This window comes from Nestor notabilis, unplaced genomic scaffold, assembly GCF_000696875.1.
Source record: "Nestor notabilis isolate BGI_N333 unplaced genomic scaffold, ASM69687v1 scaffold10, whole genome shotgun sequence".
NCBI classification, from domain to species: Eukaryota; Metazoa; Chordata; class Aves; order Psittaciformes; family Psittacidae; genus Nestor; species Nestor notabilis.
Window position 1 is genome coordinate 1 of NW_009910383.1, and position 20383 is coordinate 20383.

General features: G+C 37.7%; 1 protein-coding gene across 1 annotated transcript in view; it reads left to right on the top strand.

Annotated features, from left to right (window-relative positions):
• Positions 1-611: 611 nt before the first annotated feature.
• CIR1 (corepressor interacting with RBPJ, 1) overlaps positions 612-20383 on the top strand; it is a 23475-nt gene continuing 3703 nt past the window's right edge. The window contains exons 1-7 of the mRNA XM_010009659.1: positions 612-702; positions 1566-1639; positions 2850-2863; positions 2960-3015; positions 3389-3437; positions 3656-3773; positions 19089-19195. Of these exons, the coding sequence (XP_010007961.1) occupies positions 614-702; positions 1566-1639; positions 2850-2863; positions 2960-3015; positions 3389-3437; positions 3656-3773; positions 19089-19195 (507 nt within the window). The 5' untranslated portion in view covers positions 612-613. The remainder of the gene's footprint in view (positions 703-1565; positions 1640-2849; positions 2864-2959; positions 3016-3388; positions 3438-3655; positions 3774-19088; positions 19196-20383) is intronic.

The window sequence follows — 20383 nt, forward strand, 5'->3', positions numbered from 1 at the left end:
CAAGGGCATGTCGGCTTTCCTGAGGTGGGACTGGGGCTGGGGCTGGGGCTGGGGGAAGGAAGAGGCAGGGAGAAAAGCGAGGAGACAGTTGAAGTTGAGGTTTACTCGCTCACCGGTGCCGTAACCCCTCTTCCTGCCTCCGCTGTCACAGTCGTGGTTCTCTGGATGAGAACCAGACACCGCACAGCGAAACTGCCGCGGCGTGCCCGTGTTCTCCCGGTATTTCACACCTGTCTTGACCTGATTCCAGGTCTCTCTTTCCCAGAACTGGGATTTGGAGGCTGTGAGACCTCCGGTGAGGAAGTGTCGCCATGGGAAAGACAGGGGCACAACCAGAGTGTCTTCTGAGCCTGCTTTTCCCTTAAGTTACTAAATTTTCTGGTGTATTTTCAGTTCTTACATCTTATTGGAGTTGTAGCTTATAAAAATCACACTGCTTCTGTGAAGCTCATTTGCTGAAATGCCGGATGAAAATAGTATATTTTATGTGATTAGAATGGGAATTAAGTGTTTTCAATAGATTAAGCCAGTTAAATATTTATACATGAATATACTTAGTGGTGGGTTTTGTATTTGTTTAAACTAGAAACTTACTTGCTTTAACTAGGTATGGATGGCAGAACAGAAAATATCATATGATAAGAAGAAACAAGAAGAATTAATGCAACAGTATCTGAAAGAACAGGAATCCTATGATAACAGGTGAGAACGGGCATAAGATCACGCACTTCTTCCCATTTCTTCTTGTTTTCATGGCAGTGAAGAATGTATTGTGAGTTATTTGGAATGCTGCTTCTCATTGACTGTGGTAGTAGGAGAGGCCAGTAACTCATAAATCAGTGTCTGATTAACCAGAGGTCACAAGAACTTTAATGTGGCTTGTGTGTGTCTTCTAATTCATTTCAAAATATGTTGTGTTGCACAGAACAGCAGGTAACCTTGTATAACAATATATTTTATAGAATCATAGAATGGTTTGGTTTGGAAGGGACTTTAAAGCTTATGTAGTTCCAACATCCCTGCCATGGCAGGGACACCTTCCACTAGACCAGGTTGCTCCAAGCCCCATCCAACCTGGCCTTGAACACTGCCAGGGATGGGGCAGCCACAGCTTCTCTGGGCACCCTGTGCCAGCGCCTCAGCACCCTCATAGTGAAGAATTTTCTCCTAATTTCAAATCTAAATCTCCCCTCTGTCAGCTTAAAGCCATTTCTCCTTGTTCTATCACTATGTGCTCTTGTAAAAAGTCCCTCTCCGCGTTTCTTGTAGACCCTTTTAGGTATTGGAAGACTCATAAGGTCGCCCTGGAGCCTTCTCTTCTCCAGGCTGAACAAATCTGTCTTTCATAATTCTGTGGAAACAGTTATGTTTCAGTTGTGATTGAAATGTATGGGTTTTGGTATTCAGTGGAAAATTAAAAAGTATTGGCTGGTCTCAGGTTTTTTGGCACTCAACTTTTGTTACTCAAGTTAACAAATGAAAAATTGCCAGTTATTGTAACAATTTCCTGCTGCACTTTTTTTTTTAATATAAATAATACCCCAAACTCTATCCTTTTTATTTAGATTGCTTATGGGGGATGAGCGTGTGAAGAATGGGCTTAATTTCATGTATGAGGCCCCACCTGGAGCAAAGAAAGGTACTGTGGTTTCCTCATCGTGAGCAGACAGTACTGCAGAGCTAAAAACCTTCTCAAGAAATAAGCACAATGTCTTTTATTTTAAAATAATGTGTTCATTATTTCTAGTTCTTCCTCTGGGAATACAGAGGATGTGATAATTTTGATCATAGTACGGAATACTATTACATAGTATGTAGTATGTAATACTATTACATACTAATATTATTACATACTGTAAGCATGTAGTAATTTTAATCTCGCAATACTTTCAGACTGAGAATGGCTGGGGAGTTTTTAAGCAACAGCTCAATGTGAAGGGAAAAAGAAAGACAAAATACCTTTCCTGGCAACAGCCGAAATACTGTCCTTGATCAGAGGTGTTTCTGTAGCCAGTTTTAAGGCCATTGGATGAGGAGAACTACGCCTTACCGAGGCGATGACTCAGACCACACAAACCTGTATTTTGGCAGATTTACTTTTGCTTAAATTTCTGCCTGTAAGTCAGCTTGATGCACATCATGTACAGGAAATACCCAAGCAATAATTAATTAGTTGAAGTTTTATAAATAATAAATACTGAGATTCTTTAGTCAGAAATGCTGTCTGACCTGACTCTCTAGCTGTGACTGTGACTGTTTTTAGTAGATTCATAAACAGAAGTTAATAACTACCCCGTGCATACTTACATCAGCCAGTTTTAGGGAAATCTGAATATAAGTGCAGAGCTAAGAAAATGTACTCCCGTTAAAAGAAAACATGTTCCCTTTAAAATGCATCTTTCCCATTTGCATGAAAACCCTGGGAAATGCTTGGAGGAGCACATTCTCGTAGAGCAACCTTGTGCAATTATTTGTAAAGCTCTTAAATTAATCCTTTACGCTTAGAGCAAATCCAATTTTAAACTAGTGATTTTTGCTAAAACCTCTTCTTTTTAAATTTTAAAATAAAGTGTTGCTGCTACTTTTGAATTAAAAAAAAAAGGTTTTTTTGTATTTGTATGTCAAATCAATGTAGTTTTAAAAGATGATTCTTGTTTCACAGGATTTGTAACCATATACTAGATGCTGATTGTTTATATGCATGCTCTATTTAAATAAATTTACTTTCTGAGTATTTGCACTATTATTGTAAACAAAATGTTTTGTCTCCAACTTAGGCACTAGCTGTGTTTTACATGTCTGAGTAACATATTATTTCTTTTCCTTCCATGATTTCTGAAAATTCCAAGAGGAAACTAAAGAGGTATTTCATTACATCATTTCTTTGTCTTCTTCCTACTTACTTGTAATGTACTGGGGAAAAAAAACCATCAAACCTGCCATGTTTTCTGTTTTACAGCAAGAAGGAGAGACAGAATACAAATTTGAATGGCAAAAAGTCGCCCCACGAGAGAAGTAAGATGTCTGGATTTTATCTGAATAAATATATTTCTTATTACCTAACTTTCTGATCCTTTTCTCTTCTTTTTTTTTTTTTTTTTTTTTTTCCCCTTTCTCTCCCCATTTTATTTCTGAGCAGGTCTCCTGTATATTCTCATCATATCCTGGCAGTTAATTAGTAAAACCTATAAACCTGGAACTATTGCCTTGATAAGCTTAAGTTCTTGTTTGAATTTTACGTCTGTCTTTGAAACACATTAAAACTAATGCTATTGGAAATATATCTCTGAAATGGATACACACTTAACAGTCAAAGATCGTTTTGTATATGATGGTTTAAAAAATAATGTAAACTGAGTATTTGTTTTCTTTTGTGTTTGTGTAACAGATACGCTAAGGATGATATGAACATCAGAGATCAGCCATTTGGTATCCAGGCAAGTTACATAAATTTCACTCTGTAGACGTCTTGGGTATATTTCAAATATTGTCTAACTGCAACATTCACATGAACTCTCTTAATTCTATCATCTGTTTCTCAGGGAATTTAAAAGCTTCTTTTATGCCTAATAACAGACATTTCTGTAAATGTTAAACTATGTTGTTAACTAAATTATGTCAATTTTTTTATTTTTATTCTTTTTGTTCCTTTTAGGTGCGGAATGTGAGGTGTATTAAATGCCACAAGTGGGGCCATGTAAACACTGACCGAGAATGTCCCTTATTTGGCCTGTCTGGAATTAACGCGAGCTCTGTCTCCACTGATGGTTCAGGTAGGCAGTGAATGTCTCTTAAAGGTGCTGGTTAGGAACTTTTGGGGAATTCATCATGTTTAATTCCAAGAGGTTTAAGTTTCAATATTTCAAAGAGTTGATAAGTAGGATCCACAATGTCAAGTTAATTATTTCAAATGACAGGGAGTTAATTTTCTAATTAGTAACGCATTCTAAAATGATGCCGTAAAGACCGTTGCTTTGATTCTATCTGTGGCAAAAATTGAGAAGCCGCAATGAGATTGTGTGTGTCAGCATGAAATATTTGTGTCACAAATGAAAAAACCTGTAATAGATCATCTAAGACTGTCCCAGTTCAGATTCAGGCAAACTGTTCAGAAAAGCCGGAATTGTATCAGCATATCTTTGAGAATTGCTTGGAAAAAAAGAGAGGTTTGGGGTTGTTTTATGTATGTAATTTTGCTTCTGTAAGTGGACAAGCAATTGAAACCTAGATTTCCAAATGCCCGGTTTCCTTTTCAGCTGGCTTCTTGTTGCTTCCTGAGCTGCATTTTCTATTTTTTTCCTGTATTAGCTTTCCTATTACTTGAAGTCATGCAGTGTTAGATGGGATTTAAAGTGGGTGTTCTACTGTGAAGTGTCCCTGCCTGTGGCACAGGGTTGGAACTAGATGATCTTAAGGTCCTTTCTAACCCTGTTCTATGATTCTACATAAAGATTCAAATTTAATCTGGTTTTTACCTACAATATTTCATTTTCAGTAAGTTGTAACACTTTTAAGATTCATAAAATTGTGACACGCTAAAGAAATGCTTGGTAACATGAGTGAATCTTCAGCCTTGCTGAGCTGTGCTTTAAGAACACGTGCCATGTTGTGTATTCAGTTTTGCAGGGATGCCATTGCAGTTGCACGCTTAATAATACCTAGTTTCTTCTGTCTTCCCTCAGGTTATCTGTTTTATGTAGTAGCTCTTAGTTTTATTCCATATTTAGCCTACCAACAATCTTGCTTTTCAGAATTAGATTACCTGGATATGTCATTTTTTTGAGCTGAGTCCTGGAAGACTGAAGTTAAAGGAGATGGTGCCTCTTGCACTCCCCTGCTTTTAGGCACTGTCTGATTATTATACCACTGTATTAGCCATCCTGTAGTTGACGTTCTTAGCCTTTCTTTTCCAGTAGGTTATAACATTGAATTATTTTCTTGCATCATTCTTATCTTAGAAGAAATTGTGCTTGGAGCATTCAGTGGTGGTAGAATTGTATTGTGCAGCTCTTGCATGCCAGATATGCTTTTGTGCTGCAGAACTTGCTTTCCCCCTCAGTTCAAATGGATAAATTTTTGATGTTTGGCTAGGAAAGCAGAAAGTGTTTGTACATGCTTGCACAACCTTGAAAATGTTCACGCATAACAGTGTAAGACAGACACTTTGCAGTGTCAATATAAGGCTAACTGCTTGTTTCAAACCTAACTGAACTATCTAGGTGTAGGCAACGTTTCACTGCTGTGGATGTTTCCTAGTCAGATAAATGTTCTCTGGGTAGCTTTCCAAACCATCTTTCTAAGCCTAAAGAGAAGGATTTAGCACAGATGATGAATTTTGTATGAAGTACAGTGCTGTAAAATTACTTAGATGTTCTCAGACTGTGCCAATGCCCTCTCATTTTCCACTCTGGAACTTAGAGTGTTCTGTGCTGAGCACAGACTTTTTCATAGGCTGAGGAAGGATTTCAGGGCGTAGGGGTGGGTGTCAGATCAGGGTTTGTATATATAATTTGTAAGACGCTGTTCCTGGATTTGAATAGTCAGCTGTAATGATACTGATACGTTTTCTTTCTTTCAGGGAAACTATGTAAAAACACTGTAGGTAAAGTTTAAAACAATTTTAAGTTCTTGATTTAATAGCAGATACAAGGCTTATAAGAAGTGGTAATATCATTAATTAGATCATCATATGAAAGGTTGCCTGGTTTTTCTAACCCCAGGAATACAATCCTTTCATCAGCTTTTCTAAAACTTCATCTGATTTAATAACAAGCTAAATTATGCTCCCTTGACACCTTCTGGAAATTCCATGTATGTAAATGAAGCACTACAGTTAAGTGAGAACACAAGTTATTGAATTCACTGATCCTCTTAAGACTCATGATTCATCTACATGGCATATTAAAGCTTACATCACACATTTAAAAGAAAACTTGGGGCGGGGGGGGGAGTTAACTAAACCCTGACGACAGTCCTGTGTTTTCTGGGATGGGAGTAAGTAATTATTTTTGCATTGCTGATAATTGTACCCAGTCGTTACAGTGCTGCAGATCTGCAGTTAGGTCTGTAATACTAACCTACACTGAGGGTAAAACAGTGTTTTTACATTTCCTACCAAGACACTGCAACATTAAAAAGACAAATTCTACAATGTTCAGATCAACACCCCCCAACAATGTAATCTTGTCTTGACGGTTTCTCTTTATGGCTCTTTGTTTCTTCTCATTACTTTTACTCAATGCTTTGTTGCTAGCCCTAATGCTGAATTGGTATCCTCCTCTAAGGACCTTCTTCTGTTTGTCTGTACAAGACATCTCCTCAAGCTCTGTTAATTCCTGCTTCTCTTTATCAGTAATTGCATGCACTCCAAAGCTGCTTTTGTGTCTCTAGACTAAATTGCTAAGTATTTTCTGATTATTTTATAGTACTGCAAACATGTCTGTTGCCACACTATTCTTTAGATTGGCTAGACCTGCAGAAAATACTGCTTTGTGAGAGAGAGAGACTTGTAATGATATAATATCTTTTTATGAAACCTTTATGATTAGGTTTAAAAAAAAACCAAACAAACCAAAAGCGCTTGGATTGTTTCCCACCCATCTTCACACTCCCCCACCATGTATCGCAAATAAGTGTCGTCTTATGCTTAGAAAACTGATAAAACCCATGTAAATAGTCAAGAGTTTTCATTCATTATGATTATCAGTAAGTATATATATGTAAATTATGAAACCACTTGTCTGCTAAGGTCTGAACTCCAAAGAACAATTTCCAGAAGCAGTTTGTTCATTTTTAGAAGAAAACATGTCTCTGAAGAGAACAATTAATAAGGTTTTCAGGGATAGGGACTGATTGGTTATGGTATACAGCAAGTCTGAAATGTGTATTTAATTTATTTGATTGGGAGTGTTAATAGATAAATGTGTTTAAAAAAAAAATGTTTGCAATCAGCTCTTGACAAATGCTGAGCTAAATTTTTAGAGCAAATAATACTTTCAAAGGTCAGGAAGTAACTGTATATGTAGAAAGTCATCTTTGAAAGCTTGTTCCTAGCCTGTGTGTCAGGAAATTGAAATATAAATACTGTCTCATAAATGGAGGGGTACATCCGAGAACTACAGATATAATAAGGAATAAAATTTTAGTACAATTTATTTACAATAAATAAAATCTAGTGCAAACTGGACTCCAGTTCTTTCATGAAGTATAGTAGTTACACTAGTTAGATATAGCTTAGGATTCTTCAAAGTTTGGAAACGTTCTCCCTTGTCAGAGCACACCGTGCATCAGCACAGTGTTGGAAGATGCTAGTCCCTGCACTGCAAAGCATCTTGGCTGGTAATGAATCTCTAAGCAGTCAGTGCTTGGGAACCCTTGGCCTCATGGTTCTGAATCTGGTACTGTAAGGACATTGGCATCGCTAATTTCTGCAGACACAGCTTTTAAGAAATGGTCTGGCTTCCCTGTAGGAAACTTTCAACAGGCCTTGTTTTTCTGAACCTTCTTCTTTTGCTTTAGAGAAACACACATAAAGTCAGACTAATTTCCTGTGTGTTGTTTTGTTCATTGCTGTCTTACTGTATTTACCCAAATGTATTTCTGTCCACAAAAGAGGATGTAGGAACTTCAGATGTTCTGCTGTAAAGGACGGAAACACCTTATACGTAAAAGTTTAGGAACCACAGGAGAAGTTTATTATATACTAATTAGACTCATGACTGAATTCCATCACATAATAACTTTGAAGTCTTTAAAAACATCCCTTATAGAAGGGTGACTGCTCTCAGAAACATTACCAAACAGAGTTAGTTGAGTGAGAAAGGAAACAAGGTGGTTTAGCCCAGGTAGGCAGCTCAGCCCCAGAGCACTTGCTCACTCCCCCACAGCAGGATGGGGGAGAGAATCAGAATGGTGAAGGTGGGGAAACTCATGGGTTAAGAGAGACAGTTTAATGAGGTAAAGCAAAATCAGGAATTCATTTGCTACTTCCCATTGGCAGGTAGGTGTTCAGTCATCTCCAGGAAAGCTGGGCTCCACCATGCATAGTGGTTACTTGGGAAGACAAATGCCCTAACTCTGAACATCCCCCATTCCTACTTCTTCCCCTGTCTTTATATGCTGAGCATGAAGTCCTATGGTGTGGGATATAGCTCTTGCCAGTTGAGGTCAAGTATTCCAGCTGTGCCCCCTCCCTACTTCTTGTGCAGCCCCAGCCTTCTTGCTGGTGGGACAGCATGAGAAGCAGAAAAGGCCTTAATGCTGACCAAGCACTATTCAGCAATAACTAAAACATCCCTGAATTATCAACGCTGTTTTCAGCACTACCTCAAAACACAGCCACATGCAAGCTACTGTGAAAAAAATTAACTTTATCCCAACCAAAAAGCAGTACAAACAGTGGTAGCCATAGTGTTGCTAACAAATCTTCATGCAAGCATTGCCACTTGCCTAATTGGAGGGACATTTTCATCTTCCTCCTTGGTCTAAAACAAAAGCTTTTGACAGAAAATGAAGGTAATATTATTACGATAACCAAATTACTGAGTTAAACACAGCAAGAGCAGCCTTTCCCCATCCTTCTTGCTTCGTCCAAGAACTGGGCCTTCAAAGGTCTTAGTTGAAGATAACTTCCATTTAACAAAACCCCAGGAATTAATGGGGTTGGTTGGGTGGTTTGTTCAAATGCCCAAATCAGTGAGTTTCAGTAGTACGTAGACTTCTTTCTTGAATTGAAGAAAAGTTTAAGTAGTGCAGAAGCCAAATTCAAGAGCACTTGATAAAAATGCAGTTTGTGTTTTGTTGTAATTTTTTCCTGCTTCAGAGAGCAAACCAAAATGTCTTGTTTGGACTGAGACTATGTTTTTTCAGCCTCAGGGGAAATGTTTGAGTTCAAACGAATGAAAACGGAACTCCTGTGTCTGATTTAGTTGTATTACGTAAAGTTGCTGCTCTGGTTCTCTGTGAGGAAAAAGAAGAGTTATTGATCACCTACAAACTTTTTTTTTTTCTTTAATCACATGTCGTGGTTCAAACCCAGCCGGCAACTTGGAACCACGCAGCCGCTCGCTCACTCCCCCCCTTTTCCTTCCTCCCCCCGCTCCCGGAGGGATGGGGAGGAGCATCGAAGGAATGTAACTCCCACGAGTTGAGATAACAGCTCTCCAGTAACTAAGGTATAATACAAACCACTACTGCTACCAGTAATAATGATAAGAGGAATAACAAGGGAAAAGGACACAACCGCTCACCACCCGCCGACCGATACCCAGCCCGACCCGAGCAGCGATCTGGGCCTTCCGGGTAACTCTCCCCAGTTTATATACTGGGCATGACGTGCTGTGCTATGGAATACCCCTTTGGCCAGTTTGGGTCAGGTGTCCTGCCTCTGCTTCCTCCTGGCTTCCCCTCCTCTCTGGCAAAGCATGAGACTGAGAAAGTCCTTGGTCAGAGTAAACATTACTTAGCAACAACTAAAAACATCGGTGTTATCAGCGTTGTTCCCAGACTGAAAGTCAAAAACACAGCACTGCACCAGCTACTAAGAAGGAGACAAAATGACTGCTGTAGCTGAACCCAGGACATCACATCATAAAATAACCACCAATACAGACATTTTCTTCCCCATAAATTCTAAAAGCTGTGATTCTCTTATTTCAGCAGAAGGATACTTGTCTTAGAATCTTACGTGAAGACTGTGTTGTAATCTTCCTCTGCACATAAACTGATGGCAATTTCTGGTGTGGACTGTGTTGAATATCTACTATGCAAAGACCACTCATGGGCTTGAGTTCACTCAGGTGGAGCTGCTGCAAGGTGAATGCATGTCTGTGGCACAGAACTGCGCTCTGTGAGAAGAGACTGCTTGTCTTTCAAGATCTGACATACACTGCAGCGCTCCAGCAAACAAAAATAATCGCAGTCAGTGCCTTAACTTAGGCATGGTGGCTTGGTTATTTTGCTTCTGGGACCATTTCACTAATCTAGCTGGTAATTCACACAAAAAAAAAATAATAATCTTACCGTTAAAAAGCACCTATTGAATAATATCTCACCAGTGAATAGAGATTATTTTTGCAATAAGGCAATTTCAGTGGATGTGGTTATCATGGGATAATCACACCCCTGGGGTACAGCCTTGTCTGTAATCTCCCAGGAGTGTAATTATTTCATGATAACTGCACCCCCTGGTGTTGCATTATTTCCATTATGAAATTCTTAGTTTTAGATAGAAAGTAACTTACTTTGATCACTGGATACTGCAAAGTAGTGTTAGAATATTCCAGCTGTGAGGCTTACGGGGACCAACTTATAAGATTTATTTCTCCTTTACAAAGCAAAATTAGGCAATCAAAATGCTTCTCTGGCTAAACTGATTTACAGGGGTTTTTACTGATAAAATCCTAACTTCGAGATTTCAGACAAGATGAAAATATCAGTTGTGGTTCTGACTTCATGTGTCACTGTCTATATGTGCATGTATAAAATACGTAATATATACCAGCAAAACAACCCCAGATCGCTAGTATCGAAAAGTTTGCCTGTTTTTACAATCCTTTTTTATCATTAAACAGCAGCATCTGTTGATTTATGTGCTTTTCAGTACCTTTATTTTCTGTGAAGCCTGAAAGCCTTTGACTTTATTAGAGCAGAGACTGGTAGGTTTTCTGTGCAAATGCTTTGAAGTCATACTGTTATTTTACTTCAAAATTGATTGCAGTTTTCTTGGTCAGGTAAAGTTAGGACAAACTCAGTACTAATTTTTGAATCAGTATTATTCTTTATATTATTTTTTTACCCACAAGCAATCTGTCTTACTCAGTGAGGGTTGAGGAGTTGGGACTGATAAAAAAATGTGAAAGCTTAAATGCTTACAACTTTAAGTATCTGGGTTTTTTAACAAATAACCTGTTGTAAGTATCTTAGCAAGTGTCTCAGATGGGGAGGTAATTTCATGAATGGCATAGTTAGAAGTGGGATGGTAAGATTAAAAATGGTTCTTAAGCTCTTGGTCTATGAAACCTAAGCCTGGAGAGTGCTGGGCATCCTTCTCTGCTATGGGCTACTTTGAATGATTTACAGCCAGCTGGCTCTGTATGTGATCTGTCCAGTGAAAATGCCAAGGAGAAATAGAATACTGTGAAGTGATCAGCGTGTTGTGGAAAATTCAGGCAAAAATGGTAAAAATGTAACGGAGCAACATGTGTATGCATCTAGTGTCTTATGGTCTACAAAGAGAAAGAAACTCTAGGTATGTCTGTGCAAATGCAGCCTTCTAAGGACTCATTATCAGCTCCTACAGTCTGTGTCCTCTTTCTTCACTGCCTCAGTGCCCTTAAACTAATTGTGGTGATAATTTTCATCAGTCTATCACTTAGTATGTTCATCTGATATTTAGCTTTTGGGTGAAATCCCATAGTAATCACTGAAATTAATCAGTCATATGGAGACATCAAAAAAGGAAATCTATGTTATATTATGTATAGATCTTGTTACATTTTTTTAGTGACAAATATGATATTTTTTATTTCCAAATAGGTAAAAATCTGCATTGTATCAGGAATGCAGAAATTGATTTATGTTCACTTGAATCTACAATAACAAAGAAAAGGTATTTGAATATGTTAACTGTGAATATTTGTATAAATGGTCATCTGTAGAAACATACAGTGTACGAAACCTTCCTTTATGATCTGCAGCTGAGACCTTTGATTGTGAACAGTAGGAACCTTAACTAAATCTTCACATAGTTAACTCTCATATTTTAGAATAATCCTCTATTTATGTTTCAGAAGCCTCTGTATTTGGTGTGAATGCATAAAATACAGATTTCTATTAGAAGTCTTGTGCCTAGCATTGAAGCAATAAATATGGATTCCTAAAGCTGTTTGATAATGTTTAATGGGTTTTACTACTCAAAAACAAAAAGTCAAAAGGAAACTCTGGTTTCTCTGAAATACCCAATGGCAAAGGCATGGCAAATTATACTGAAATTCTGTGCAAAGTGTTAAATTCAGTGCAACTGCAGACCCTCTGAAGAAGAGCTAATTAAAAGGCAGAGTTTTTTTATTCATTGATTTCTCTCAATGCCAACTGCAGCAGTTGCTTTGAAGTGTAAATATGGTCTGAATGCAGTCATCTCTGAAATGGATGGGAAAATTATCAGTAAAAAAAATGATCAATGATCTGAATTAGTGGAGGCAGCATAAATTTGCTACATTCTTCATAACCAGGATCATGATCACATAATTTTGATAATAGTTCTTTGTCCTTTAGATAAATAAATGCCTCTTCCTATCACTGTCATAACTGCAGTAAAAGTTCACAGATGATACAGTGTGATTAGGCTCAGTCTGTGATGTCTTTTTTTTTTTTTCCATTTTTGTTCAATTTCCTTTTAAGCCACATGAGAAAAAGACACACAAAACTCTGCAGAGAAAGTGCATGGATGTATTGACAGAACCATCTATGCTAATTTTAAAGTTAGTTACTCTTTTAAAGCAAAACCTAAAAAGCCTTGCATGATGCGTTATGCCTTTGCTACCACCCAGAGAAGGCAGCATTCTGAATTGCGAGTATATTCATCCTCTGTGATTGTGTGCTAAACTGAAACCCACCAGCAGAATGGTTTTTGGAAACATTGTTAATGTGGAAGAGCTGTTTGCGTACTCCCTGGAGTAGTTAGTTCTTTTTCTGCAGCAGAGCATGGCTTTAGTTATCACTTTTACACAGAAAATCAAACTTCCATTTGGAAGAGTTATGATGTCATGTTGTCCAAGACGTATATAAGAACGAAGCGAAGACAACATGCTTTAGGCCTGCTTTGTTAACAAAAAATATGTAGTAATAAAGGATAAGCCTTGAAAGTATCTTGTCCTTCATTCATGAATTAATTTTTAAACAAAGTGGAGTATACTGAGTGTGACATGTACTGGCGAATTGACAGCAGATACACAAGTGTGCTTTGTTTACGTTCAGGTTCACATAGATTACACCTCCATTACCAAGTCCGAAGGGTGATGGTATGATGATGGGAATATTTTTAGGTTAATATCATCACATCTATAAACTGAAAGATGTCCCACACTAGAAGACATTCTCAGGAAGGGGAATCTCTAGAAAAGCCTTATTCTAAATGTTCAGTTTTAATGATGCACAAGATGGGTGTTAGTTAAAATAAAGGTTAAAAAAGTTTTAATTAAAACAATATCATGAAGAATATACTGCATTTTCCAGTAAGTTTTATACTGAGTAGTCTATTTCATTTCATAACAATGCATAACTGCCACTATCTTAAGTACAACTGGTTACTGTAATTTCCCCTGCCACAGGTGGGAATAGTGGTTACATTATTACTGTTTCTTATCCCTTTGCTTTCTCTATGTATTCCAAATAAAAATCCATTTAAAACTTAATTGATTGCAAAGAATAATTCACTTTGCTCATCTGCACTGGTGACAGCAGTGAAAGCTTTTATCAATAAATTGAGCAGATACTGTCAAGATTGTGCATCAGGAGTAGATGGAATTAAAACTGCTATTTTTGATGATACTGGCAATCATAACATTATGGTCTGTCTTTACTGCCACTGAAACCGGTGCAGAAAAAGTGGTATTTAATCATCACAATCGCTAGAGAGGAGGTTTTAGCATACTGTTCTCTAATACTGGATAACTTGAAAAACATGCTTTAGATGTTTTAATGGAGACCTGCTAGATGGTGCATTACAGCTAGCACTGTTCTCCTGTGCCCAAGCTCCTTAGAGGAAACACTCTGGCAAAGAACAGCATGTTATGTACGTTCTGTATTTGTAGCTTCAGGAGCAGTACAGAAAGAATCAAATATTAATTGCAGCTATGGGTTTCTCTTGTTTCTGAGCTGGGAGTGGGGGCAGTAGTGCAGGGTGGGAGAGCTTGCTGTAAACTAGGCATTTAGGTAACTGAAATCCAGAATTGTATTTCCTCCCTGGTTGTTTGGTAGAAGCAGAACTGATTCTGTTAAATAGATCTCAATTAAGTGCAATAAGAAATCAGTGTGATCTCTGTTTGTTAAAAAAAAGACATTTACAATATGTTGTAGAAATCCTAGTGTGTTACCCTTCTCTAATCCAGTATAATTGATGCTCATATAGGCTTCAGAAGAAAAAAAAAATCTATTTACAGCTCTTCTGTTTATTTAATTGTACAAATACTATGTAGGTGCACCAACAGCAGTCAAGCTAAGGTTGTACTCAGGTTGTACTTTGTGAAGACTAAAATCCTTCTTTTCATACTTTACTGAATGGTTTGAGTGTCCAGTTTTTGCACCCTGACTCTGATTTAGCTGAACTATCTGGATTTTTTCCTTAATATCTTAAATAGAAGATAACACAGAATTAATGAAGCAAGAACTTCTGTGGGAATTAAGAAGCAGGAAGAAGCTGTAGCCTATTTGCTTGACAACACTTTCTTAAGAATTATAAAAGCCATGAAAAAAAAATTTAAAAATCCTTTGATGGGTCTTTAACTATGGAACCTCTTTTGTGCAAGCCCTTAATATAATCTTAAGTACCTGCAGCTGAAGAAAACTTAACAAGTTGTCAGTTGTCTCAATGCATAAAAATAAGTATGATATCAGTGTGCAATTAATTCCACTATATGGTAAAAAGCTTTTCCAAGACTGTGACTTAATTTTAAAGCAGATAAATGTTTTAGTTTTAAGCAAGTGTCATCTGGGAAAGTTCTAAAGGTTTTTTTCTTTTCTTTTTTTCCCCTATCAAAATGTAAATTCCAGAAAATAAGCTTGACAGTCAGATTCAAAAATAGCAAGGTACTGTATTTGACTTGTTTCAGAAAGAATAAGAAACAGATGATGAAACGTTGTAACTTTGAACTTATTTTTAGCTTGCTGATGGATGAATGCTGAGAGACTACTTGTCAGAAGTTGTAACATTCAGCTATTTTTACAGGATTCCTGTATCTAATGTTCTGTCAACTCATGGCATAATGTCATCTCCAGATGTTTTCCCCTGCATGAAATCACGCAGGTAGTTTGATCACAGATGCTCTCACAAGTCCGTAAGGAAGGCATCCCTGAAGCCATCAGTTTTCATACTACACAAAATATTCTTTGGTGCCTGATGCAGGAGTGATTTTTTTGCAAGTTGATGGGTGCTGTTCAAGAGTAGTTAGCTAACAACAGTTCCCAAAATTTAACCAGCTGAGAGCCTCTCAGCTCAATCTTACCATCTGTTTTACAGTCTATGACTTAGTTGGAACTTAGCCAGGTGAAAATGGCTGGCTATCAGGTAATACTTAGTTCTGCTTTGTCTGAAGATCTTGGAGGGTGATGACATAAGTGTAGTCATAACCCAAAGGCTGAAAAGATTGACCTCTTTGGCTTACCAGGCAAACCAAGTTTGATCACACGGGACATAGTCACATCTCCAAGAAGCAGGACTCCTGAGCCAATTCACAAAACAGAGGAAGAGGCCCTCTACCAACCAGTGTACTGGTGGCTCCAAGATACAAGCTTTGGCTCCTAAGTAAGGAAGCCAGGGATGCTTCTGAGAAATTGAGTTTTTCAAACCTCTGTTAAATGACGCTCAGTGTTTGGAGTTGCTTTTACATTTTTGTCTCCCTCGTTTGTATTGGCCAGGAGAAATCCCTTGCTTCCACACTTACTTACTTACAGTGTGGAAATGGGAACGTGATCATTTGTTTGCACATTTAAGCACGTAACATCTTTTAGGACACTGTGAAGAAGCAGCCCAAAAAGAAGCGTGTTACAAGCCCCAGAGCTGTCACATGGAATAGCTGTGCCCAGGAGTCCTGGGACACTTCAAATTATTACTGGTATTTCAGAGAAAATTAGATCTGCTTATCAAAAATCATTAAAGTATAAATCAAAAGCAGTCTGTTGTGGCATGGAAGGGAAAAGAAAGTCACCAAGTGTTGATTCCTGTGATTCCAAGCAAAGGAGTTTAATTGTGAGAATAAAAATTCTCTTGATTCTTGCTGTGTTGAAGAAAGTAGATAGTAGTAGAACTTTACTATAAGCTCTGCAGCCATTGTAAAATACAGTGTTTTAATTAAACCTTTTGGCCTTGTAGCCAGATAGAAAACACTCTCTTTAGACTTCCCAGATTAGATACTGTCTTCTCCCTACTGCAGCCTAGCATTGCTACCTGAGCAGAGGTAGCTATGCAGTCTTGGTGTCATCGTTCAGCAGATGACAGCACTGAGAAGTTCAGTGGCATTGGCTGTTCACCTGTGTCATCCTCTCAAAAATGTTCATGTTTTTTGAACTGCAAAGGTCACACAATGCTTATAGAGTACTCTGTAATCAACCATAGTGGACGGTGTGCTTGTGTCGTGCCTGGAGGGTTCTGAAATAACACTGTGTTTTGACTCTCTTTCTATTTATGGGCAGCGTTTATTTTCTGAATCTCATTTCCTGGTGTTGTCTAAAACCTTCAGTTACAGTAAAAATCATGTACCTAATAAATCTTCATGGAGATTCTTGCAGCTCCTTACAAGCTAGGCTGAAGCTAAATTGCTGATTCCCTTGTAATTAAAGGGAGACCTAAACAGGAATAATTTGTCTTATAAACTGCTTTAGTCTCAAGGTTCTGTAGGTGCATGTGATGTAGCTTGTATACATGCACAAAACAGGAATAACGTGGATTTGTTAACTGTCCTTGTCATGGTAGTGCCATGTTGTGACTAGAATATTGTAGCTGGAGCTATGAACATCTCTGACACCACTGACAAAGAAGGAAATAAAAGTCATGTAATTTTTCATATTTTTTTGCCTGCCTTGTTTTCCTCCTAAGCTTACCTGTGGTTTTGCTTTTTAAACCTTGTGTTGATTTCATCTCTAAAAAGCATGTGGAAGCTAGCTCAGAAGTTTGCATGCAGTTATGTGTTGGATCCCAGCTGGAGCAGCACTCCGATAGGTCTCTTGTTCACTTGCATGGATCGGTGTGATACAGCACGACTGACACCCGCTGGGCACAAATGCACAGAAATTAGTAGTACTGTGCATTCATTGTAAGTAAAAGAGGAAGTGGTTTTGCTTACCTTTTTCCAGTGCTGTGCACAAAATATACCTGAAATACTTGTTTCTGGAAAATGATGTTGAATTGTACTGTTGAAGGCCAGTATGCCTTTATGCCTATCTGGTCTAGATTCTGCCTGTAGTCCTTCTGTAGAACCACAAAGTTAGGGCTTCTGTCTTAGTTCTTTTGCAAATCTCCTGTATAGACAGGGACAAGTTGTATTCATCTGTTTATCTGATCGTGCTAAGGAGAATAGGTAGCCAGTACACATCAAAATGTGTACAGTGCTGAGACACTGAAGGGGGAATACCTGAAAAATTAGTTGGGTTACTCTGTTAGGCAATGCTTTTACTGCCTTTGTGTAGTAGTGGTGTTCCAGGCTTCAGTCTGGTCAAATGGTTTCTTTGGTATGGTGAAATCTTCTTTCATGACTCTACACTTTGTCTTCATTTGGCTTCCTCATACAGGGTATTTGACTGACTTGCATGACTGGTTTATGTTGCTTTTGCAAAACAAGACATCTACTGGTACCAAGTTCTGTTGTTAGGTTTCTGTCTAATGTCAGTTTTGGCTGCAGCCATGGTAGATTTGAGCAAGCAGAGAAGGGTTACAAATTTGAAATAAGCAAAAAATGTAGATGCTAAAGCCCGTCTACATTCATCAACTATCAGTGAGCTTACAGTTACACTGTAACATGTAAGAAGAAAAAATACTTTTGGTAAAGTCTAGAGGGAGGGGATGGGAGTAACCCCCTACTCAATAAATAGGTGAACACAAGGAAAACCTGTAAGGTAGCTCATTTGAAAAGAGGGACTTGTAAAAAGAAAGTAATACAGGGGCTTCTTAAACCATTTGCAAGGTTTTCTTTTCTTCCTTCTTGCTATACATATAGGCCTGTCTGTATGCAGTGTATTACATGGGAAAACTAAGACATCGTTGAAGCTAACAGTTTTTGAGACAGTGCTGTTTTACTTTCCATATATTTTTAATAGTAAAAATCTTCCTTTACTTTCCATACTATTCTGCGTTAAAAACCTGAGAGTAACTAAGAAACTCTTAAAACCACAAAGCAGAATCAGTATGTTTCGTAAGACTAGTTAATCTTATAATATACAGTTAGTTTACTGAAGTGCTCCATGCTCTATTTTAGACTCCTTCTAGTTTAGATTTACCTTACACAGTTGTGCTAATTCATTGACAGGAAGGTTCATGAATGAACTAGTAAGGAAATCTAGTGAAAGCGACCTAGCGAAAGAGCATATGTTTAGGGTGAAGAAAAAGTGCCTAACTGGACATGAAGTTTTGATGATCACAGGTATTCGATTCAATTAAAGAGTGAGTTACAGGGGTTATAAATTATGCAGTCAAGTCTGAATGACCCAAAATACATCCCATATTTTACTCCTAGTTAGATGTTTGTAAAGAAAGATAACACGTGCCTAATCCCAGACACCTACTCTAGTGCAACATACAGCTGATAAACCAGAAATCTCTGAGGAGGTAACAGCCTTGAGACCCAACATACCTGGATGTACCTAGCATAAATAAAGACGTAGATAATTTTTTCATGTATTTGTTTATATTCCATACGTATACTGAGTTTCAAATAATGATGACTTTTTACATTCAAGTTCAAAAATCTGTATCATTATGAAGAATGCCTTATTAGTGACATATTAGAAGAGCATTTTCCTGTTGTTTTAAGGGAGAGAAGGTACCTAGAAGTCTTATTTAATGTGCTTTTTTAGGTTTCCTGTGCTTTTTTACTATAATAAAAATATATTCCAGATTTACCTAAATATATTGTTTTCAACATGGCAAAGTTACATAAGAGAATCCCCTTGTACTTAAAGAAAAATGCAATTATTTTCTATTCTGAATCTCCAGACTGCTGTTTTAGAAAATCATATCTGATTATTTGCTCAGCAGAAGATTATTGAGTTGATTTAGCTGTGATTTTACTTAACAAAGCTTCAGCTGAATTCCTACTGTGGAGTCCAAAAAAGGTAGAGAGATATAAATGATACATTCAAACTGTGATTTTTGTGAACAGGGCCATCAATGCACCCCTCGGAGCTAATAGCGGAGATGAGAAACAGTGGGTTTGCACTGAAACAAAATGTACTGGGGAGAAACTTGACCGCAAATGATCCATCACAGGTAATGATCTTTTTACCAGTAAGCTGAAAATGTCTATAAATCTAAATGTGATTGCTTGTGAATTGTTACTTAATGTTTTCAAATATGCATATCCATAGGAAAGCTGAATAGCTATACCAGTAGAAAAATGTCCAAAACCTTACTGCTTTCCAGCTTTGTTTCAGTCAGAATGGTGAATCATAAAGTACTTCTTTTAAAATCACATATAATAAATTAAATCCCTCCTCTGGGTGACTAGAAATTGATTTTTTCCTGAAGGGGGTGGTTGGGGCTTTTTCCACGTATTTCTGATTCAGTGCTAACCTTTGGATGAAGTTTGAGGAAGTACACGCAAATAATTACTGCCAGGAATGCTGTATCTGAGTCAGTCAAATCAATTGATTGACTATTGTTACATTTATTTTTTTGGGGAGTGAAAATGCATAATTTTCTTTACTTAGACTGCACAGGGTACGTTTGTAATTGAGATGCTTCAATGAAAGTGTAAAGTGAAAAATTCATATACGCTTCTTGAGTGAGCCACCATGAAATGCCCTTTGTTCATATGGCAGGATAGTCAAACCACCTGTAAAGAGAGGACGACCTCAAGCTGGACTTGAGTAAATCAACAATTAATTGTGTCTCCACAGATGGATGTAGCTTTGCATTTAAAAAAGCTTTGTACCCCCAGAAAAACCTAGCATGGGGGCACTGTTAAATGAACCACAGTGATATCAATGTGTTTAGTTCATGTTAGGTGTGGTGGAGGGGTACTTTTGGATGGGCTTTTAATCTGTATTTCTTGTTTCTCCTCCCGAGTGTGGCTAAAATTAAAAACATCACAGTGGAGAACTGTACTGTACCAGATGCACATAATTTGAAGAATTCAGGGTCTTCAAAGTAGCTATGCTTTGCTGATTGCGTTACTGTATGTAGATTATATGATTACGGTATTTTGCATTGATAGAACACTTTATGAACATTTAAAGACTAATAGCACAACAGTGAGGTAGATGTGTTAATACCCATTTTCCTAATGACTAAAGCGAGACAGAAAAGTAATTTGCTTAAATTACTCTGGGTTCAAGCAGGACTAGCATCTTACCTATTCATCCAAGCATGATAACAATGGAGTGACTTATCCTGGGGAATCATGTGGGCTCCAGAATGGGCTCATTTTTGTTAACTATTTCAGAAATGTTTCTTTCC